The following is a 25,203-nucleotide window of genomic DNA, read 5'->3' as shown; positions in this document are numbered from 1 at the left end:
AATAAGTTTACTAATTTTTCAGGAAGTTTACTAATATTTACTAATTTCAGGAACAGTCATGGTCAATCAGTCATGGACACTGGACACACACACACACACACACACACACACACACACACACACACACAATATATATATATAAGTGTGTGTGTGTGTGTGTGTCCAGTGTCCATGACTGACCCCTGCTGGATGTTTGCATGTTTTTAGAAATATGAAATATTCATGTTTATAAATGCTTCAGTACGTTCAAAACACCAAAGTTTCTACTTTTTCAATACTGAAAATTTTGTGTTATAAAACACGTTTTCTTTGTCTGAGAAAAGAGCAAGAAAGCAAGCGAGAAAAAGAAAGAAAGAAAGACACATCAGGACATTCGGCTGTGCATATATAATACTGTTGTTGTAATATTGATAGTAATGGAGGCCCAGAGTCCATGATGTTGCAGTATCCACACATGAACCTGTGAGGGGCAGCACTGCGATCACAGGACCTGGGAAATGGCGGCTGGAAGTGCAGGCGTTAGCGGCCACAATAGTGGATCATCGCCGCGCTTGGAGTCGACTTTGGACCGTCGTTTTCAGACTGTATCTAACACCATGGAATCCATTCAGGGACTATCCGTCTGGTGCATCGAGAACAAGAAATATCACAGCGTGGTCGTGCGATACTGGATAAAGTGGCTGCGCAAATGTGAGTATTTAGCACGTTAGCCCGCTAATCTGAGTCCAGTCGTGATACAAGTACCCGATCCCGGTATCAAATCTATGTTAGTTGGACTTCCAGTATGTACGTATCTGATATTTGTATGAGAAAGTAGCATATACGTTATTGTGACTGGTTAGTTTATCTTTTTCGGTCCACTAAACAACTGTTGTCTGTGGCTAGTTAGCAAACTGCTAATCTGTTCCTATCACAGTATCAGGTCAAGACGTGGGTCGTGTTTCAAAAGCTAGAGAACTGTCTTCCTAGACAGCATTTTGGCGCCTTCCAAGGCAGCAGTTCTTTTGAGCGACATTATTTTTCATAGTAGAGGTGTTTGGGGTCAGCGGCATTTTTGGGCCAAATAGGGGTAACGTTAATTCTGGGTCAGCTGCTTAGGTGTCAGTGTCACGATTGCAGTCAGTAAAGTTTTGGGGCAATAACGGAGTTTTTGAGGGCAGCAACATTTATGGGCAGATTGGGACATTCATGGTGAGTGTTTCTTTTCAGCTTAATGTGAATATTTGGGTCCAGGAGCAACTTTAGAAAGGATTGAGGCATTTACAGTGAACCATATTTTTATGTTCTTGCAGTAGACGGGTATTTGTTGTCAGCATTTTGGGGCAGAATTAAGGTATATTTTCGGTGTCATAGGAACATTTAGAATCCGCAGGGTTTGTGTTTGTTTTGGGACAGGATGGGGTGTTTGTGTCCGTTATACTTTGGGTGTTATAGGCATGTTTTGAATGTGCAGCGTTATTTTTGGGACAAATTGGGGTGTTCTGTTCAGTGTCATATTTTGAGTGTCTCATGCATGTTTTAAATCAGCGTTTTTTGGCAATAAATGGTGTTTGGCATCAGCAGCGGTTTTGGGCTAAATGGGGGTGTTTGGTGTCAGCAGCCATTCCGGACAGAATAGGGCATTTGGTGTCAGTTACATTTTGGTTTAGTAGGCATCTTTTCATCTGCAATGTTTTTGAGCAATAAAAGAGTGTTTGGGCATTTTAGGGCAAAATGAGGTTTTAAGGTCAGCTAAATTTTGGGTGCCATAGACAAGTTATTTTTGGGTGGTAGTAAAAAGGTTTTGGGGTTTTTGAGGCATTTGGGGTCAGCTATATTTTAGGTGTCAGGCATGTTTCTAACCAGTAGTGTTTTTGGGTGATCAAGGAGGTGTTTGGGATCGGGAGCGTTTTTGGATTATATAGGGCTGTTTGGTGTAAGCAGCATTTTGGGGGAGAATGGGACGTTTAGGGTCAGCTGCATTGTGGGTGTCACAGGCTCCTTCCAAGTCATCAGCATTTTGGGGTGTAACTAGCACTTCAGAGTCCACATAATCTGTAATTTCATAAGCAAAGTTTCCATCCAGTATTTGCACTGTTCTGTTATTGGCAAAGTGGAAACGCATGAAAAAGCAGATTTTGCTTCCCTCAGCCTGATGTGCATAATGACGTCATCTTTAAATTGAACTGCTGTATTGATAACCATTTTGATGCGCTTAACCTTTTACAAACAAACTTGATGCAAATTTGGCTATAAGTGTCTTCCATGTTAGCTGCAGTTTTGGGCTTCAGGCACTAGACTGTGGTTTTAAAACAGCCATTGTGTAACTGTTCAGTGAACCTAAAATAATTAGTTTTTTATTAACATCCTCTTCAGTACTAGTTTAATTTATTTGTGTTATAAATACTCTGGTGGGTTGTTACGTTTTGAGATGGATGCCAGAAATGTTTGTTTGCTTGAAGTTTGTTATGATTCTTGGGACTGCTGGGACTTCATCTATGAACGTCTAGTGATCATATGGACAAAATTCGCATTAACCAGGCAGTTGCTGAAAGCTTTACAATTGCTAGTTTAAAAAGTAATAAAAAGTCTTTTGTGTGGAAGTGAATAGTAGTAGGTTGCAAGTGGGCGTTCTCAATACTGGTTCCCTTGACCGTGAATCAAGTTTCTTGCCGCTAAGTACAAACAGTATGGAGGCAAAAGACTAAATATAATCGAAATCTAAATGAAATCCGTACATACAAACAAAAATGAATTAGAAACAGAGCCTTCTTTCTTCCATTGCGTATGTTTATCTATGGCTGAGAGGAGAACGATCACATGAGCTCTACTGTCTTCTTTCCTATTGGCTTTCGCCCCCGAAAAGTCACTCTTCATTTGCATAAAGTTGTTGCGTCACTGTACACGCCCTATCCGGTCGATGACGGTCGCTGTCAAATGCGTCACTGGAAATCGCCAGTTCTCCATTGAAATGAATGGGATTGTGTCGCTTTGTTGTTGTGTGTTGCGTGTAGTGTGCACGGGGCTTTAGGAGTGTAATGTAATTTTTTGGATTTATAAGAGCCTTAAGGGTGAGAATGTGTGTCAGGAGGAACATAAATGCTCCATCTATATAGGCCTAAAAACTTGAGGTGTTGAAGGACTGTTGTGTGCATTGGATTTTTTGCCACATCTATTGCATAGTTCATACTTGGATAACTCTCTAATTGGATCTGTGCATCTTTGGCTGATATTCCTTTGGTTACTTTGCATCGTTTTATGAAAAATAGCTTTAAATGTTACTGCTGTTTCAATAAATAGAAAAACTTAAAACTACAGGCAATGTTTTATCTGACTTTATCTTTACTATTTGTTGCACATCCCCACGGTATAAAACAATCTATTACTAGTCATAACTTGTATCTATCTTAAGTTAAAAATTAAAATCTGTTTTTGAAAGAAGTCTTTAATTATTGATAAAAAATACAGTAATAAGTTAATATTGTTAGTTCAATTTGAAATAACGTTCTTCTATTTTAATATATTTTAAAATATAATTTATTTCTATATTAAAAGCTGAATGTTTGTTCCAGACTTTAGTGTCACATGATCCATCAGAAATGAAATATATCCTACTGATTTGCTGCTCAAACATTTCTTATCAATGTTGAAAACAGTTGTGCTGCTTTAACTTTTTATGGAAACTAATTTTTTTCTTTGATAATGAAATTTCAAAAGGATTGAATTACGGCTGCATGATTAATCGAATGCGATTGTGTGAACTATGGCTCTGTGTAAGTAAATGCTGCTCCATCAGATATTACTGCGCCAAGACGATGGTATTGGCCATGGATGGATGGCCATGGTATTCCGCCATACAATATAGTTATCCATTTTACACGCTTATAAAAGCGCAACGTTTTGTTTTGTGTTACCGTCCTAAGTCGAGTTACACTACGCGAGTAACTGTATTTAAATATTGAAAACGTGGAGGTGTTTGGTAGGTTCTCTGCTTGGCCCATATTGAATGAATGGGCTAAGCTAAGTGCTTTCAAAGTGTCCCGCGCGCCAAAGCGATTGAGTGCACGCACTGAGATGAGAGAGGTATGTATCAACTCGTCTTAGGTAAGGGAAAAACATAGTTTAATATGAAAACACGGTGGAGTATCCCTTTAAATGACACATCAAGCAGCCCTAATCTGAATCATCTTAAAGCGTGCCTTTGAATACCTGTATAGTTTTGTAATCGATCTATGTCAAACGCAGCACTAAGATTAAGCAAGTAAGTACACTTCAAATTAGGTAGTCTGTCATCGATGACAGTAGCTCATTGGAAAAGGATTGAAAATGACCTTCATTTTGTTTGCACTAATAAATGCTGCAATGACCAATAAAATGTTCCATGTTTTTTTTTTTTTTCTATATCATCATAAATATTGTTATCGCAGATATTCTTGAAATATCGTAATATAATTTTGAGGCTATATTGCCCACCCCTAAAGACAAACTCAAATAAACCATATTTTGTCATAGTCCTCCTGTTTGTTAGTCACGTTGAATCAATGAAAGCCGTTAAATGTTCTGTTTATTCACCAATCACTATAGGGATTTCTTCCGTGGGGCGTATTTAGAGTTTCTGCGCGAGAGCGCCCTCTGACCTTCGGATGGAAATTTACTACTGATTACAGAACTGTGCTTCACTGAAAGATACGCATGACAGTCGCATCTTCTGCCTAATCGTGGTTGCAGTTTCATTGCTATTTATCGTGCAGGCCTATATTGAATGTATTTATTATTTGGCCACATTATAAGTGTGTTTTTACTTCCACTTCAATTTAATGATTCCATTTCAAACTTTTGAATAGTAGTGCAGGGCTCCAGACAAAAAAAAGAGTAAGAAGCCATTGGCTCCTATAAGATTTTTTTTTCTTGAGGTGCCACAGAATAAACAGGTTTTATTTATTTATTTTATTATTTATTTATTTTTTACATTTTAACATTTCAATTATACTGTCATGTTTATGTCTCATCTTTTCTTGACTTTATCAGCAATTTAACCCATCTTGAAGATGACGTGGGAACTAAGGTTAACTTAAAGTTTGAACAAAATGTCTTTTCCAACTTGAAAGTCACAAAAAATTGTTCATTACACAGAATCTATACCAATATCATGGACAATTAGCATCACTTGGCCACTTAGTGTAGGAGTATAGTTTGAATTACGTTGCAGTGTTTACAAGCTTTACACGTTATCTGCAGTTTGAAACACTGAATGAGCTTTACATGAGACATTTCAGTAAGTTATACTGTAGGCTCTTATAAAAAAGCCTACCTTTTGATGTTAATTCATGTTGTGTACTACAGTAGTAAAGAGAAAGATTAAACGGGTTACTTGCCGCTTGAACTGAGGCGCTAAAGTGAGCACTCATGCCGCATAAAAGAGTGCCTAAAACAAAACCGTACTTATTGTTTGAATTTCGTTATGAATTTTGAATAATTTTAAATCTGTTACTTTGTTTATTAAAAAGTAACAAAGCTTTTTGTGATTACTGGACAGCAAGTGCACTTCAAATAATATGAAGTTCACACTTCTAACAGAACACCACATAGACTAAGATCTTAAGAAGAAGCCATATTAGTAATGATTATAAATGAGAATTGTTAATGATATTGCCAAAATCCACACAACTGACAGCTTTACCTGTTACAGTTTGGTCAAGATGCTGCTTTTCTGCACTTTCACTTTGCACATCTCCGTCGTATTGTTCTCTCTTGCGCTGTACAATTGTGCTTCGTTTAGCAGTACAAGTCATAACATGTTAATATATATATAGTTGCCATTGGCGACCTCAGCAAAAACTTCACTTCCAGATTAATATTTTTAGTCACAGTCTGGAGCCCTGTAGTGTATATCACAATTATCGGTGTCCTAGTCATTGGTTCATGCTTGATGCTATTAGATTGTCTTGGAGCTTTTATTACATTGCATTGTAAATATAATATTATTATTGTATTATGTTTTGAAAGGCATTGGTCATAATGGAATAGAAAGGTTCTGTGTTAAATGCGGTTGAATTTGTTCAAACATGTCATGTTAAAATGGGTGATATGCATTTGAAGTCTTTATTGGCAAAATTGGCATTTTTGCTTGTGTGTTGGTTTTGTAGATAACAGAATTCATGAAATTATGTTCTTGAATATGTTGTCAGAGAAAAGCTGCATAAATACACTATTTTAGTTGAAATTAATGGTTCAAAGTATAAAATTACTCCTTTTTTATATTTTAATGAATGAATGATTTCATTTTACGCTATTTGCAGTAGGGGTGCTCCGATCACGATCGGCTGATCGTTAATGCGCATCCCATCAGTAAAGCCGGTTCGCTAATCAGCGGTAAATTCCCTCAGGTGCGTGGTTTCACATTGAGCAGCTGTTACTACACAGAGCCGTTGTTAACTGAGAAGATGCGCAAATAAATGCTGAAAATGAACGTGGATTTGCGCAGCTTCTCAGTTAACAACGGCTCTGTGTAGTAACAGCTGTTCTATGTGAAATCACGCACCTGATGGAATTTACCGCTGATTAGAGAACCGGCTTTACTGACGAGATGCGCATAACGATCAGCCGATCGTGATCGGAGCACCCCTAATTTGCAGTATTCCATCAATGTTGTTTAGATTGGAAAACATTGGATGTATCAGTCAAACCTAGCCTAATTGCGAGTTGAACTGGGGTCATTGTTCTGAATCATAAACTGAATCAATCAGGTGACACGCTTGCTCTAGGAAACTTGAAAATGTAAATTTGTATGATTAGTGACACGTGACACTGACAGTCTAATTACTGACTGTTTCTTCTTAGGACAATGTGCAGTAAAAGATATAAAAATATGGTGGAAAAAATAGTATTTATTATCTAAAATGCTATGATGTCAGATTGCTTTTTGAAGGAAAAAAGGAGGATGGGTCAGTGATAAGGGTGCGGCTATTCATTATTCAGTATCTGTATCGGCTCCGATATTTCTATTTTATACTGGATCGGGTATCGGTCAGACAAGACCGATCCAAATCCGATATTCTGCGTATACTATTGTGTTATTGTTAAGCTCTACAAAAACATCATAAAGCACCATAAAGTTTTCGTGCACTATATTCCAAGTGTTCTGTAATCGTTCCAAAGTTTAATGTGAAGTATAGATGAATATTTAAGTCAAGTTGATGTATCCCTTCTCTCCACTGCGGCTGTCTGTTGTCCTCCATTCAGCATTCAAACTGCGTTTCATGACGACAATCAAGACAATGAAATTCTTCAAGATGATTTAATATTCCTGAGATTATACTTGATCTGTAAATAAAGATCAATGGTTTAGCATAAAAGGACTTTATCTTGCTTGTTTCTAAATCATGTTATATCATGTTAAATCACAACACTGGAGTAGAGAGCACTATGAATTGATCTTCACAAAAACTGAGATTTAAAATGGTTGATAATAGGGCTGTCACTTTTGAGAAAAATCAAATTCGAACGGATATCGAATATCATGCAATGTATTAGAATATATTCGAATATCTACGTGCACCCCCCCCCCCGCGCATATATATAAAAAAAACAAAAACAAACGTAGCCTAATGGAGATTCAATCACAAATGTATTAACAGTGAGTCATAAACAGGACTATCTAGATCATTATTTTTTTTTTACTTAATGTTTGAAACAGCAGGTTATCAACTTAGAATATCAACTTATATGAAGTGCCACCAGAGGTGGAAAGTAACGAATTACATTTACTCGCGTTACTGTAATTGAGTAGCTTTTTTGTGTACTAATACTTTTTAAAGTAATTTTTTTAATCTGTAATTTTACTTTTACTTAAGTATATTTTGATTGAAGTATTGTACTTCGCTACATTTTAAAACACATTAATTACTGAGTAAAAAAAATAAAAAATAAAAAAAATAAATCGCTCCCTGGAAACAACGGCAGTAAATAATGGGCAGGAGGGCAAACTGGCGCTAAAATCACAAGAAGAAAGATGTAGACGGTCAAAACAGGCGTTAGTGGTGCAGACACCGCAGAAAACGAAACCCCGTCATATTCTGAAGTTGAACCCGAAGGAAATGAAGTGAACCCCTGGCCATATGTATGCTCTATTATGCAGTGTAAGCTGTACTTGCCTAGGAAGACCAAACTAGCAGCTTATAAAATCTCGACAAGACATTAATCCTTCGCAAGAATGTAGAGGTAAGCTAAATAATTGCATCATTGCATTGGTGGTTAAAATGAAGCTTTGACATTTTAGCAAGAGGTTTTGCACAAATTAGCCAAAAAGACAGTGGTGAGGAGTGTGCTATTTTTTTTTTAATGATGTGCACGCGCATTTATAGTGCGTTCTTTCACTGTGTGATTCAGTCTCCTAAAATGCATTTAGAATGATCACAAAATTGAAGATATAGGGGCAGAAAATTAACATATTTATATAATTTCATATATTAAATCAAAATCACACAAAGAATGCCATCTTTTCCTCCAAAAATCATCATGAATATATACATACATATATATATATAACAGTTTAGTAAACAAGTTATTTAAGAGACTTGCGTTTTAGACACCATATTGCCTTTTTTAGCTCTATTTCTACAACAGAAAATAATTCCAAACACAGCCACCAAAGCACAGTTTTGCGTCTCTGAGCAACGTGACAGTGTTTCGTTCCTGAATGAATCAACCGTTAAAAATGATTTGGTTCAATCGCAATGACTCACTTATTAACAGTGACTTGCTGACACATACTGGCCATTTTAATTTCACATTTAAAGTATCTTTAGATTTTTTTTAAAATAATTAATTTCTTATCATTTCAAATGAGTATTCAACATTTTATGTCTTGTATATCAAAACATTATTTATGCATTTGTAACTGCAGGTTAAATGCATTCTTGTCCTGCACTAAACAGTGTAATACATCTAAATGCCACTTCCAATGAATCTTCTGCATTTCCTCTGCATTAAAAGATGAGTTTGTTGATACTGATTTGCCTGGTAACAGCCCAAATGTCTTATTATTCTAAATAACTGATTCCTTTAATTAAAACAACTAGTTTGAGATTAATAGACCTATCCCAGGGGTGTCAAACTCAGTTCCTGGAGGGCCATAGCCCTAACCCTGCTCCAGCACACATATCATGTAGTTTTCAAATAAACCTAAATGATTAGATTAGCTGGATCAGGTGTGTTTAATTAGGGTTATATCTAAACTGTGCAGGACTGTGGCCCTCCAGGAACTGAGTTTGACAACCTTGGCCTGTCCCATTTTTGACTCCCTCCCACTGTTAAAATGTAACTAAGTAATTTTTACTCTGAGTAAATTTTGAATGAGCTACTTTTTACTTTTACTTGAGTAGATTTTTAGACTGGTACTTTTACTTGTACTTAAGTAAAATTTCATTAATGTAATGGTACTTTTACTTGAGTAGAATATTTTTGTACTCTTTCCACCTCTGAGTGCCACTATGCATATCCCACAAAATAAGGCTAAAAGAAATAAAAAAAGATTCAGAACAGGTACAAACAATAACGTGACAACTTAAACAGCAGCAGGAGTAAGGCATATAGCCTAGCCTAATTCATTTCTTAATATTGTTTGCAAGAAACACCAGTCTATCAACTTGATCTGGATTAAGTGCGGCTCTCTTTTTATTTACAATGTTCCCCGCGGTGGAGAACATATACGTTCAGAGTGCACAGACGTCCTGGCTACTAACTCTTATTCGCTTGATTTGGTCATGGGCCTGCGCTACAATACGTCTAGAGTGCCCTCTACTGGATAAGATGGATAAAAAAGAAACGGTCTAATCATAGACTGTAAAGCCTGGAACACACCAAGCCGACGCCGACGAACTAGCGCTGATGAAAGCCAACTGTGTTGTCGCCTCGCATCGGGGTAAAAAAGCTGCACTTGAACACACGAGAGAACTACTGCTGACTGTTAGGTAGAATGCGCGTTCTGCGCCTGCGTGTAAATGAGACAACTGTCTATTTCTGCAGATATATTCGTCCATATTCGTCATTCAAAAAGGGAAACTGACGCTGCCGGCTGAAGTTATACAAACCGTAAACAAAGCAGCGTGTGCTTACTTTTTTGAATATTAATCCTGCTAAACACTTTCTTTATTCCACTCCTCTCGTGTTAATATTGAAATATTCGTCAAGGAACAATCAGGTAAGATGACATATCATTAGAACAGCCTCTATCTGTACCGTTTTGACTTTGCTCGCTGTTTTGCTATTATTCTCGTCCACTGACTCGTTCACTAAGCTGAACAGCCAATCAGAGTTCCCTCTTTCACTGACGGCCCGACGCCGATTCAACATGTCGAATCGGCAGAAGAAAAGCCGACGAGGACCAATTTCAGCCGACGGTGCGGAACACACTGAGGAAACTTAGTCGGCCAACGCACAAAAACTGCCCGACGGCCGACTGCCGGCTTGGTGTGTTCCAGGCTTAAAAAATGCGCTACACATGGCGTTTTAAAAACCAGATATTTTATTTATAGTTCGTTTACGGATATTTCACGTCATGTTCGAATGCATATTCGAATATCAAATAAAAAGTGACAGCCCTAGTTGATAATAGAGGTCGATAGAGGTCTTATCTATCATATGTAGGGCCCTATGATTTCCGCGATGCAGAAAACGCAGACGGAATTGCGGAATCCAGTCATAAAAACTGAATTTACACTTGACGCTCGCTGTCATTTCTGCGTCTTTCCTCTCACTAAATGAGGACGTGAACACATGAAAAACATCTCCAGAACTGCACTGAGAGTCACTTCATGAGCATCTGACCGTTTGATTTCAGTAAAACTAGTGTCATATCACATCATAAACTGTAAAGGTACGGTAACCCGTCAAAATAAAAGTCTGGTTTAATTTAATGACAAGTATTTGCCATTTGTTCTATTACTATTGTTCAGCAGAATGTACATAGCCCACTACTACTACTACTAAAATGAAACGGACATATTTTAGGGAATAATCACACAACATTTCTTCCATGTTTTATTTTTAATAGTAAATCCCCTTTGTTTACCAAAAAATAAAGTTTGCTTAATTTTAAAAGATAAATTAAATGAATGTTTTATGCCTTCATTTGATAACCAGAAAAATGTAAATACACAACAGAATTTCAGAGGGAATAAAAAAATTTCATAAGGCTATTTTAAGAAAAAACAAATTAAGTTGTTTTTATGCACTTAAATAAGTACACATGCTAAAACACAGAATTGGGTAACAAAACATATAGTGAAGAAAAAATAAAACCTTTCATAGGGCCCTTAACATGTAATTTTTGTTAAACTTTTAATAAATTGATGTGAAACTGTATAAGTTTTATGATTTTAATTAACTGGACATGCTTTTTAATTAATACAATTTAATAACCATTAAAAAGGAGTTGAGAAAAATTAAAACCGAAAAAAACGGAATCCAGAAAAATTTTAATGGAAAAAACGGAATTAGGAAAAAAATAAAACTGCATTTGGGAAACAATAAAACAGATTTCATAGGGCCCTACATATGTTGCTGCCTCATTACTGTGCTATACATTTAAAAGAAATGTCTTTTAATTTTATAATAGACCCTATATATTTATATAAATGTATTACTTTTTTTATGAATGTATTTTACAACCATACAAAGAGCAATGTGTAACATTTTACCTGATTTTTACCTACTCTAGCATTAGTTTTTAGGTACAGAAATTGAATAAAGTAATCAAATGTAAAACAGCATTGCATATTTGACTGTATAAATTAAAGATTGTTCTTTATTAAAGTTACAAAAGCTTTTCGATTAAGAGCAGTGTGTGATTTCTTTGTTGCTGTTCGATTAATATAAAGACTGTCACTTTAAGATAATGCACTGATACAGTAGGGCTACGTTCAGCCGGCTATGTCTGCTGTAGGATACTTAGCAAAACGGCATTTTGACATAATTTTTGTCTGAATTTGTCCATTTAAACACAATTCTTAAGAGAGCTAAATATTAGGGGGCTTTCTGAGGTGTGGATTTGCACGCTTCGGATGAGTGGACACTAGGGCTGCACTATTAATTGCATTCTATTGTCTTGCGTGTCTCGTTAGTAAAGCCGGTTCTGTGATTAGCGGTAAATGTCCATCACCTGCTTTCAATTGGAGCGGCACTTAATAGACAGAGCCATAGTTCGTTGACAAGCTACGCAATATCACGTTCATAATCGCATCGCATTCAATTAATCGTGCAGCCCTAGTGCACACACAAATCTTCACACTGCACGCACGAGCTCGCGTTCTTTGACTCTTAAATGTTTAAACTGACAAAGCTAGTTGAGTTTAGTTTAAACACCGATATAAACGTGTACTGTTCAGGTCTCATCTGTGTTGCGCTATCTGCACCCAGGTGATGACGGAATAAATGACTGCTCATATTCCAAGCATGCAGCATTTGCATTGAACAAGAGTTCATAATTTGTCCACGTGTTTTTTGTTTGTTTGTTTTTTTGAAATTTCTAGGAAGCCAGAATGTGCATCCATCAACAGAAACATTTATTAGCTGAACCCTGTTTGTTTTACGTGTTATTTATAGCAAACCATATTACAGATGCTTAATAAGGTTTAAGTTGAACCGCTGTCCCAGCGCTTGCCGAACCGTGTGTGGTGAACCGAACGGTTCGATTTTGTTTTTATATTATTTATTTATTTTATTTTTTTCAGTGAACCATCACATCCCTATTTAGTATTGTATGTAACACACAAAAAAAAGTGACGATCAGTTCAACACACATTAAAGTTTAGAATTTCTATACTGATAAAAAAAAAAAAAACTGCCTGGTATCGGTATCGGCCTATACTCAGACTTTTTGGTATTGGATTGGGATCAGTTCTGAAAAAGTGGTATCGAGCCACCCCTAGTCAGTGACCTCTATCACCAAATCAAAATCCTGTGGGAATGTAAGCAAATTAAGTAAATGTAAGTGTTATTTGTGAGTAGATGCCAGGCATATATTTGTACAGCTTAATGATGTTTCCATCAAGACAAATTGCATACAGATAAACATTGCATAAACATTTCTTAAATACAGGTTTCGATCTCTTTAGATGGGTTGGTGTGTTGTTGTTGTGGCCTTATTTTTCAATATAAAAGTGTCTTTTTTTTTTTTAATACATAATTTGTTTCTGAAAAATATGCTTATAAAGGGATTGTTTTTAGTGCTGTAATAACAAATCAATAAACAAAGTAGTTATTAAAATGCAACTATTCCAGTCTTTTTGCTTTGCAACTTGTCAATTATGGTGGGTCAACAATAGCAACTTTTTAACAGTAGTTAAAAAAACTTTTTTACAAGCACTTTTATGGGTAAAAACATTAGCAAACTTTAACGGAATAAAATTTATTGTAATTTCAAATCATTTGCACATGGCCAGGATGCTAAGTCAAATGCGATTGTGCTGTGCTTTTCTACAGAACAGAACTTACATTTTACTGTTATATTCTTTAAACTTGAAATATTTCATAAATGGAATTTAGTAGGGATGCACGATCATGATTTTTCATGGCCGATTCCGATTTTTACAAGCAAACTGGCCGATTCCGATACCGATTTCCAATTTTTATCTTTAAGCAACAAACAAGAAACAAGGAAAGTGTGCATAAACAAGATGTTTATTTGGTATTTAATAGGCCAAACTGGCTTTTAGCTATTGAAAACAATAACCGTAACCATCTGAAATTAACAGCAGTAACTGCACAGTAAGTAGCCTACATTCAATACAAACATGGTACAGACATCAGCATTTAGCTTTTGTTTTTGAATTGGGTTGAAACTACATAGAACTGGCCTTAAATGAAATGATTAACTGTAATCATGTGAAATTAAAGGCAATAACTGCATAGTTATACAGTCCAAACAACACAATCAACACACATTCAATAAGATGTTTCTTAATCAGCATTCAGTATTTGTTTTAGTTTTTAAATTTGGTTTTAAATGGAAAAAAAGGTCTTTACCAGTGAGACTAAATAAAAGGATGCTATATAAATAGATTATTCCAAAATGTTAAAATCAAATAATATTGGTGCGACTAAAACAAAGATGCAAAGTGTTTCATTCATCCAATTAAAAAAAAAAAATTAGGGTAATGATTCACATCTATATTTTTTTACTTGAGCCAATGAAAAATAAATAACTTATTGTCTCAAGTAAAAAAATCCTAGATGTGAATCATTACCCTAAAAAAAATTTATTTGATGAATGAAACACTTTTTTTCAGTGTGCTACAGCAGGTGATTTTTAAATCAAATTAAGTCAAATGTAATTTTAAGGTAAAATAAAAATAATCATCCTATACAGAACTGACGTTTACTTCTGGCTTTTCAAACGTGTATGCAAGCTCTAATTTACAAAAAAAAACAAACAAAAAAAAAACAACATTTCAGTTTTGTCACAGTTTAGTCCATTTCGTTTCTCATCCAACACGTGAGAAGTTGAGCTGAACATCTCTTCACGGTCTACTCGTGTTCAGGGCACGGATTGGTACAGTATACGCTCGCTCAGCTTTAGTGAGCAGGAAAGGGACTCTTATCTGTGCGCCAGTACACCAACGGCTGTTCACTTCCTGCTAATCTGTGCCTCAGACATGTAGCGCTGCATTTCCAGTGCTGAACGGCTACCCGTGTCCTGCGCACAGATTTCGAAATACTTCCACACAAATGACATAGCAAACGATTACAATGTACAGTCGTGGCCAAAAGTTTTGAGAATTACATAAATATTGGAAATTGGAAAAGTTGCTGTTTAAGTTTTTATAATAGCAATTTGCATATACTCCAGAATGTTATGAAGAGTGATCAGATGAATTGCATAGTCCTTCTTTGCCATGAAAATGAACTTAATCCCAAAAAAACCTTTCCACTGCATTTCATTGCTGTCATTAAAGGACCTGCTGAGATCATTTCAGTAATCGTCTTGTTAACTCAGGTGAGAATGTTGACGAGCACAAGGCTGGAGATCATTATGTCAGGCTGATTGGGTTAGAATGGCAGACTTGACATGTTAAAAGGAGGGTGATGCTTGAAATCATTGTTCTTCCATTGTTAACCATGGTGACCTGCAAAGAAACGTGTGCAGCCATCATTGCGTTGCATAAAAATGGCTTCACAGGCTACTAAGATTGCACCTAAATCAACAATTGATAGGATCATCAAGAACTTCAAGGAAAGAGGTTCAATTCTTGTAAAGAAGGCTTCAGGGCGTCCAAGCAAGCGACAGGATCATCTCCTAAAGAGGATGTGCAAAAACACAGCCATGAATAAAGAATGGTACCAAAACACCCTCCAACAGCAGCTTCTTCCAACAATCCAACAACAGTTTGGTGAAGAACAATGCATTTTCCAGCACGATGGAGCACCGTGCCATAAGGCAAAAGTGATAACTAAGTGGCTCGGGGACCAGAATGTTGAAATTTGGCCTGGAAACTCCCCAGATCTTAATCCCATTGAGAACTTGTGGTCAATCCTCAAGAGGCGGGTGGACAAACAAAAACCCAGTAATTCTGACAAACTCCAAGAAGTGATTATGAAAGAATGGGTTGCTATCAGTCAGGATTCTGCCCAGAAGTTGATTGAGAGCATGCCCAGTCGAATTGCAGAGGTCCTGAAAAAGAAGAGCCAACACTGCAAATACTGACTCTTTGCATAAATGTCATGTAATTGTCGATAAAAGCCTTGGAAAAATGAGGTGCTTGTAATTATATTTCATTACATCACAGAAACAACTGAAACAAAGATCTAAAAGCAGTTTAGCAGCAAACTTTTTGAAAACTAATATTTATGTAATTCTCAAAACTTTTGGTCACGACTGTAGTATGTGCATGCGCGGGCGCACTTCCGGAAAAATCGGCCGGAAAAAAGACCAAAAACCGATTTATGGCCGGTCAACCGGTGCATCCCTAGAATTTAGTTGAATCAATTCCATTGAAGTTAAACTTTTTGTATGAACTAGCAATTTCATTGCTTGTTTTGCATAGGATTTGAAGTTTCAGGTATATGGGTTACTTTATTATATATATTATTTTGATCAAAAGTTCTCTATTTGAACTTTAACAATATCAGTGGAATTTCATCTTTTGCTGTTTTGCAAAATGGAAATGCTTGCATTAAGACCAGAACAGTAAAATGTAAGTAAATACATTTAATTAAAGTGGCATCTCTAATGGAGGTTTTCTGTGAGAAGCACAACAATTATTTTCTCATTTGTTATTGTTTATGTCCTAATTTAGAACTAACAACTTTTTTTTAAAAGATTTATGTTGCCTTAATTATGACAGGACAGATCAGAACTGGCTGGAAGTGAACTGGGAGAGAGAAAGGAGGGCAGGATCAGGAAAGACCTTTGAGTCGGGATTTGGACACAGGATGCCCATAGCACTGTATGTTGGCTATAGTGCTTGGAAAATAAATCGATGCAACACGAATCAAGAAACTAATCGAATCTGAGATTTTCCAATTGCATCGCGATTCTTTCTTGAATCAATCCTGAACTTAGTTTTGAACAGCAGATGGCACTGCATGCTTTAGAAACAGCCGTACTCTGCTCGTTTCCAAATCCTTACACGCACTTGAACCTAAAATAATCATTCATAACATTTGAAAAGCTTAAAGTGAATTATAAGGGTGTTCAAAATGGGCTGTGTTTACCTCAGTCTTGTGTCATAAAAGCATTCTGAGCTGAGGCAAAATTAACGTTACATGACTCAGCCGAATGAACAAGTGCTTTTTAGCACTCTTCTTCATGAGCATTTGAGAGTGTGGATAAAAACTAGATAAGAGCACCATCTGCTGTTAAAATCTAAACTCAGAATCGATTCCAGAGGAATCGCAATGCATTCTGAAAATCTCGGAATCGATCCACGAATTGATTCTGCATCAATTTATCGTACCAGCATTAGTTGGCATGCTGATAAGTGTCGACGTGTCTTTGACTTTCTGATTAAGTGTAATTCTTGGGACAACACTGGTTGGACAAAGTAAGTACAGTAATTTATTGAATACAGCATGCATAAAATTTTATATTTGTAGGTCAACCTGTGTGTTTGCGTCACCCTAGTTCCCTGGTCAAAAAGCTAGTAGGATTAGTAGTAGATGCACAAAAGTAAAAAAAAATCACAAGGCGGCCATTACTGATGTATTTTAAGTCATGGAATGAGACGTGAAAAAAAATATCCAGCACTTGCGTTCACCTCACTTTTTCTTTTTTGATTTTTAACCACTTAACTGAGAAACCTCATTCGTCTGTCGCTTGTCAATCATAACTGCGCATCATATCCCACCCCGTCTCATCCTGTCACGCGCTTCTCTGCTCTTCCGTGTTCATATCTGACCACAACAAACACAGAGAAACATCTGTACTCATGAAATATCCAAATAATAAACGTAGGATTACGATAGTATATGGTTTGTATGTGATTTTCTTGAGATTTAGGGTATTTTCATAACAATAAAGAATCTGTACATCAGAAATGCTAATTTGTGCAGGGCTATAAATAGCATATTTTAACAACAGTAAACAACCAAATTCCACATGTGATCACAAAATGAAGCTATTACAAACACTTGTAATAACTTGGAGGTTTAAAGTGAGTGGTGAGTAAAAGTGTACTAATAATCTCATAAATTGTCTTATGTATCTTGATGCTAATCTTAGCTCTAAGGCAGTTGCAGAACAGGTGCAGTTCTTCATAATGTATTTTGTCAATAATTGACATAAGGTCGTAAGAAAATATTTTGTTTAGGGATGCAACGAAATGAAAATTCTTGGCCGAAGCCGAACAAAATGAAACACTGGGCTGAAGGCCGAATACTTTGTACTGTGCTTTAAAAAAAAAACATTTAATTAACATTGAAAATGTAACATTCTAGCAGACATTATACCAGTAAAACAAAATTTAACTTTAAATGAATAAGTTAGTAAAATAATATTTTTGGCCATTTTTGAGACCCCCTTCTTGAATCAGGCATGCATTTTTACTGCACAAATAATTGCAGCCTTGCTGAGCAAAAGAGACTTTTAAAACATTAGAAAATATTACAGATCCTAGTCTGAACACTTTGAATGCTATAAAAATTTGTTAATAGAGCTGTTGTAATTATATTATCCTTATTATTGTGATTTATATTTTATTGTACAGAACAACAGTAAAATTATAATGATAACATTTTTAATATTGGTTGATTTCTTGCTTTTTCTCAGCTTTTATTTTGATAGAAACCCGCAGGAAGACCTCAGTGCTTCAGCAGATTTATAAATGATTCTCATTATGAATTTGCAAAGACGTTTGTTGCATGTACAGCATTGTCACATGCCTTGTAAAAATTAATAAAAATGTTACTAAGCAACTAACGAATAACATTATTTCACTGCAGATTTTCTTTGCGCTTTGGACTTTGAATCCTGGCGCCACAAGCTCATGCAGCTCTGTTTGAATACATGCAATTTGTGTATTAGAAAACACAATGTTCTGCAGTTTATTTAATTGTCTAAGGGCATTTCGCGATTTTAGTCATCATAAACCAGTCACATAACCAGCAACAACCACCCCTATCTCTTCTCATCAAATACATGCGATGCAGTGCTAAACAGTCTCTCGCTGTTGGTGCTTGTTCGATTCAATTCAAGTTTATTTGTATAGCGCTTTTTACGATACAAATCATTACAAACCAACTTTACAGAAAATTAGGTTTCTACAATATTTAGTAGTAGCTTAGTAGTGGTGACTGTCAGTTTATGTGCATATGACAGGTATTTTCAGAAAAATCAATACAAGACGTAGTCGACCAGACGATGAACATTATTTACAGCAAGTATTATATGATGCAGTCACACTTGTAGCAATATTTGTTAGTTCTGTATGTTGTTTCAGGGTTAGCATCATCTGAGGTCCTCTGAGGGGTTGGCATCATCTTTTCTTTGTGTTAGATGTCATTTGTCTCCATGCTGAAAATGGGAGGGGGTGACTGCAAAGGTGTTAACCAAAAAGTCATTCAAAATAAACACTTTGGGATGATGGAACCGGACGTTTAAAAAAATGCTAAGTTGTTTCCGGGTTTTAGTACTCATTCCTGTGGCATTTTATTGGTCAGGATGTTGTCTAGTGTGGTCAGCATTCTGCAGGGCTTATGTAACAAATGAACACAAGATCAGAAAGATGTTGAGAAGTGGAATCTGCTGTCAGATCATGAGAAAGTTCATGTCCTTAGGCTGAGGTACGTGTATTTCACTCCCTCAAAGCATGTTTTGCATTAGTAATACAGCAGTTAGGTATAAATGTCTTATAAAAGAATCTTTAGACTCTTGAAGTGATCATATTGGGAGGAATCACATTGTCCTTGATCTTAGGAGACAATTGTTGTAATTTTCAGATTTTAAAAAGATTCAGATTCAGAAATCACAATGATCAGGGATGAGATTTTTTCCATATAAATAACAAATGGATTTCCATATTTTCTGACCTCTGAGGGATGAATAGTGTGAAATTAGGTTGTTGATTACAAATCGTAATTAAGGAATAAAATCACGTTGGTGTTTGAATCGTGTTCCTAATCTTTTAACAATCTATTAAATTGAAGTGCTTTGTCATTTTGGTGGTGACACCTCTCTTGCAACATATTTAGCCATCACAGATATTATACTTATTGCAAATGTAGCCAAATGTAGCGCCTAGATTAGCGAGTAAAGTCCTGGAAGATCACGAAGTCCGGTCTTCACCGATTTAAAAAAAAAAAAAAAAAAAAAAAAAAAGGGCATAAGAATTGATAGGTGGAATCAGAATTTTTATTACACATATGCAACTAAATCTTCACTCTACGTGACTAAATGATGTATAATATATTCTCAGATTTTACTCGCCAGTGTGTGAGTTGGAGGCCAAGTATAAGTTAAGCACAGATATATTTTCATAGATAATGTTAATGCATTAATTAAGATTAACCAATTAAATCTTATTGTAAAGTGTTACCTATTCTTTTTAATTAATTTGCACTTTAATCTGTGTGAAATATTTTACTTTATACATTTGTTTTGTGTTGTTTTATTGTATTTAAATGTTCAGTTCTTTTTGTTATAAGAAAAAAGTTATTAAACCTATTATACGTATTATGACAACACTTTTTTGCTAATAAATTTCAATATCGTGATAACGCCATATACCATGATAAAAGCAACATAAACATTTGATACCGTCATATTCCTACATATAGCCTATTGATTTGTTGGAAATTATAGTGATATTGTAAATTTATTTCAAATAATATTACAGCTTAACTTGTGTAAAAAGTAAACGTCACAGTTAATATTGTTATTTTTATAAAATATCGTAGATTTAATAATATAGTCTGGGTCTGAGACTAGGTTGAAACAAGAAATTTACATAAAAGTGATTTAAAACTATGCATTGGCATAGTAAAACCTTTCCACAAAAGTTTTTATGTGAATTTTATTTGATGAAAAAAGTTTGAGTTGAGTGCTGTTCACACCAATGATGATACCTGTAATGAGATTGACAAAGATATAGTTTTAAAAATGCTTGTAAATGTAAAAGACTAGCAAAGTTTGCATCACAACTATTTCAATAGCTAAACAGAGAAACACTTCTGTTATAAAATTTTTTTTTTGTCAAAACATTGACGGCCAATCAGATTTCGTCCTGTTTTAAAGAGCTCAACCATTTAAAGCAGCCGATGACATGACTGCAGCACACACTTATAATAAACAGAACATTATAGTGCATTGGTGTAAACACTAATGTAGTTATCTTTACTGTTATTACTCTTGGTGTGAATTGCCCTTTTGTCTTAATAATATAATAGAGTTTATAACATACAAATAGCCACAGCCAATAAAAGTGCCTGTAGTTAAAGAAATATCTTGTTTATGTCTTGAAAGTAGATATGTGATGGAATTGAAAGAGATTGCTGTAGTTTGTGACATTCCTCATAAATTATTCAATATTAAGTTTGCGTGAATTTTAACAATTGATTATGGCTTGCCCATTTTTTTCTAAAAAAGGATTGTTTTATGATGAAGTTCTAAATTTTATCCATATTCTTTTCCCAGCGGATGCGCCACATAGGCTTAATCTCTTCTACCTGGCGAACGATGTCATTCAGAACTGTAAAAGGAAAAATGCCATAGTCTACCGCACCACCTTTACTGATGTGCTACCAGAAGCTATGAAGCTCATCAGGTGAGTCTGCTTTCATCAGCGAACCTAACCAGGTTGTTCTCAATATAAGGAAATATCTTCTCTGCCTATAGACCACAACAGTGTCATTTATGTAAAATACTAAATCCCTTTTTTTATATATATATAATTTATTACATAAGTTTTGTTTTTGGGATTTTGACAATTTAGTTTAATTCTTGAATAATTGACAGACAAATCAAGCTGAATCTTTGTAAATGTGATTTCCTGTAGTGCCACAAAGGATTCTAAGGTGAACAAGGCAGTGGTGAGGATACTGTCCATTTGGGAAGAGAGAAGTGTCTATTCAGAGGAGTTCATCAGTCAGCTGAGGAACAGTTTGGTTCAGAAAGAAGAGCCAGTGAAAGGTCTGAATGAATAACTGAGGATGTATCATCTTAATGTTGCTCTTAAGAGTATTTTATAGGCTTGTCAGTGTGTTAAGTTTAACATTAAAAGTCTTAATGTATAAACATTTTAAGACTTGAACATATTTTAGAAATACTTATAATAAAGTAATGACTTTTCTTTTAAAATATTCCTTAATTTTAGTTTCAGCTCCAGTCAACTCCAAATCTGCCCTGAAATCCAAGATTGTTGCTGAGTTTGTGGTAAATAATCATTATTCACACTGGAATTGAATGGCTCTTTGGACCCCTTCGTTTGAGGAATTTAAAATGGCTATACTTTTCATTTATACAACTTCTTACCCACTTTTTTTTTTTTTTTTGCCTGTCAGCCCTCAGCATTTATTGAGCATCTGTCCAAGTACAGGAAATCCATGGACGACATTGAGCTCAAAGAAAAACAGTTAGCTGCAATGAGAGTGGATGTGTGCAGCACAGAAGCTCTGAAGAAACTGAAAGGTCAGTAAACGGAGGCCTTTTATGAATCCAAACTGATATGCATTCATTAATCAATATTTTTCTAATTTTTGTGTGTTCGTTCTTTCTGCATCTCGTACCTTAGACAAGGCAGGAGGTAAAAGGTTTTCTAAAGACTTTGAAGATGGGAGTGCAAAGCTTCAGGAGTTTGTTTCCTTTCTGGATGGAGAGGTCAAAAAAGGCCCTCCATTGATAGAAGCTCTGGAGAATGCAGATATATTTTATGAGATGCAATATAAAGAGGTCAAGATTGTGGCTAAAGTAAGTATTGCAGTTCAATGTGATGATATTTTTGGGTGTAATTTGAAATTATATTATAAACATACATTTGCTATAATCCTGTACAAATTTATAGTGTGATTTACAGTATTTGATGCAGACATGTTATTAAATTCATGAATTCTCAACATTGGCAGACTAAAATGAATGTAAAGAACCATCAGGTCATTTCAAATGAAATGGCACAGTATAAAAGTAGTAAAATGTTGTTTTATTTATATTTCCAAAAAGCACTTTATGAAATCGAATTATTTCCGTTTTCTTCCACAAGAGCTCTTAATCTTTCCTCGGTCACAGCAGCCCCAGGCCTTCCAGCAGATTCATTATTTCGATGCACATATACAATTTTTATTTTATATTTGAAAGCAGCAAATAGCCCTTTCAGAAGTAATGACCAAATGCTCATTTAATGGTTTTAGTGGTTTCAGCTGCATTGTGCCACAATCGAATTTGTACAAAAATGAAGACATCCAGACCATTGTGTAGCAACATGTCCTTGTTTTATTTAGTCTATCTGTGACAGACATATTTGTCCATTTCATAAAACTATTAGACTTTTCATTGGTTTTGTAAGGTTAAATGTTAAAAAAAAAAAAAAAAAAAAAAGATAATAGACTATACGTAAATATATGTTAAACATATGTCATCTATATAAAATAATATTACAAAATCTTACTGACTGCAAACTTTTGAACTGTAATGTATGTTTGTATGGTTCAACCCCAAAAACAAAGAATTTGTTAATCTGCCAATTTTGTGAATGTACAATTTGATAGATGTAGTTTTTGAAACTAATAGTGGAACTCTCTAAATCCTGCCTCTCCAGGCCTACGAGACATTTGCAAACCGGGTGTCACACCTTAAGCGCAAGCTCGATGCACTGAAGAATATGTTGCCTGATCCAGATGACTCCCCCATTCCCTCCCCGATTGAAGATGCTCCCTCACCCACGGGCTCTGAGTCACCCTTCCATGCTCTGGAAAGGATTGGTTCCCCAGACCCAGAGCTGGATGGGCAGGCAATGGAAGAGGACCTCATTGCTTTGGCTGATGCTCCCAGCCCTCTCTCATCTGTCGGGGGTTCCTCACCACCAAGTGCCCCTTTGGGAGACAAAGACAATCGTGACGTAGAGGACATGGACCTCTCTGATGTAGAGGAGACGGAAACACCTACCATCATAGGTACCATATGACCTTTACTAAGTTCTTTGATATTCGTATGTTTCTCATTGTATAGAAACTATTGTAAAAGGGTTAGTTCGCCCAAAAATGAAAGTAAGGCTTCTTTTTATGTACCCTCGAGGCATTCTATGTGTATATGACTTTCTTCTTTCAGACGAAAAAGTTTTCAGACGAAAAATTGTCTTCGATCTTTCAAGCTGTTTAATGCCACTCAGCGGTTGTTGCATTGCTTCAGTCCAAAAGACGTGTAATAAAAAGCGCCCTTCCATTTAAAAAAAAAAAAGTCTCTCACATGGCTCCAGGGGTGAACAAAGACCTCCTGTAGTGAATCGATGCGTTTTCGTAAGAAAAATATCCTTATTCAAAATGTTGTAATCACTTGGCTTGCACTCACTGTTGTAAAACAGGAGCAGTTCTGGGGGAATTACATATTAGGTCAGCTTTGCAGCCCTTTAAGCTGTTGAGGTGCACAGTTTTCTCTTTTTATTAATTCTATAATTTTGTTTTCTCTTTACAGTTGAGGAACATGTGGCCTCTGCTGTTGTGTCCAAACAGTCCACTGTCACTCCACATGTCATAGAATCCTTACCAACAAATGAAGGCACACAAACAAAGCAGGTTGCAACCCCAGCAGTGACTGTTCCCTCAGCAGTAACCACAACCACAACCACCACCACACCAACCACACCATCACTGTCAGTGAACCTTGCTGGTGTTGACCTAGGCAAGATCAGCTCCATCCTCAGCACAATCACAAATGTTATGAAGAACTCAGGTGAGATGCTGAAATTTGATTTGTACAGCATGCCATGCACAGTTTACTGGTCAAAGCCTTGGCCTAGTGGTAAGCTGTGGTGCTTATCTGAGAGATGCATGTTTGTCTGCTTCACTATTTGTTGATTAAAAAGTAGAAAATTTTTAAAGTAAAATAATTATGGAAATTGTATTTGGAGAACTGCTCAATAGTATGAAAAGTGAAATGTTATAGAAATTGTATTTGCACATTACATGATGCATTCAAACATTGCTTTCGCCTTTGCAGCTGTAGGAGTTAGTCCTGTATCTCGGTCTTCTCCAAGTGTACCTCCAACTCCAAGCTCAACTCAAAAGACTCCCACTCCCACTACTGCCCCTCCAGCCAACCCACTGGCCAGCATCCTTTCTAGGGTGGACATCAACACCAACACACTGCTCAGTGCTCTATCCAAAACACAAACCCATGGGGGTTTTCAGGGTGAGAAATGGAAAAGAAAAGTGATTTGAGTTGAAATATGAAATTTGTGAACACAGTAGTTCAAGTTGTTTTAAGTCAACATGAAATCTATATTAACCCTATTTTTGTTTTAATACATTTGCAGTCTAACTGTGGGTGATTTCATCAATGTATGCTATTCATAAGAAAACATTTGACGTAATCCATCAACAAAATGTAATAACTTGCTCCACCTTTGAAACAGCTTCCTTCTCAGACAATGTCACCTAGATCATTAGTATTAACCAGAAGCTAAAAAGTTTAATAAGATTTAAATGACAAATAAACAAATGATGTTTGAAGCTTTTGTTTTAGGTAATGTAGTTTTTTTTTAAAGCTCAACAGTTGGTGCCAGGCAGGCATTGATTTAGGAG

The 25,203-nt window shown here is 35.9% G+C and overlaps 1 protein-coding gene across 2 annotated transcripts in view; it reads left to right on the top strand.

Annotated features, from left to right (window-relative positions):
• The first annotated feature begins 418 nt into the window (after positions 1–418).
• Positions 419–25,203, top strand: part of LOC132145149 (CUGBP Elav-like family member 3) — a 56,663-nt gene continuing 31,878 nt past the window's right edge. For both annotated transcript variants that reach the window (XM_059555926.1, XM_059555925.1), the window contains exons 1-9: positions 419–690; positions 21,107–21,236; positions 21,468–21,601; positions 21,786–21,844; positions 21,973–22,099; positions 22,203–22,378; positions 23,223–23,577; positions 24,095–24,352; positions 24,620–24,811. In XM_059555926.1, coding sequence (XP_059411909.1) covers positions 498–690; positions 21,107–21,236; positions 21,468–21,601; positions 21,786–21,844; positions 21,973–22,099; positions 22,203–22,378; positions 23,223–23,577; positions 24,095–24,352; positions 24,620–24,811 — 1,624 coding nt within the window. In that variant the 5' untranslated portion in view covers positions 419–497. The remainder of the gene's footprint in view (positions 691–21,106; positions 21,237–21,467; positions 21,602–21,785; positions 21,845–21,972; positions 22,100–22,202; positions 22,379–23,222; positions 23,578–24,094; positions 24,353–24,619; positions 24,812–25,203) is intronic.

This window comes from Carassius carassius, chromosome 8 (genome assembly GCF_963082965.1).
Source record: "Carassius carassius chromosome 8, fCarCar2.1, whole genome shotgun sequence".
In the NCBI taxonomy this organism is placed as follows: Eukaryota; Metazoa; Chordata; class Actinopteri; order Cypriniformes; family Cyprinidae; genus Carassius; species Carassius carassius.
Note: the sequence above shows the minus strand (reverse complement) of the source record. Positions and strands in the feature narration are given on the sequence as shown.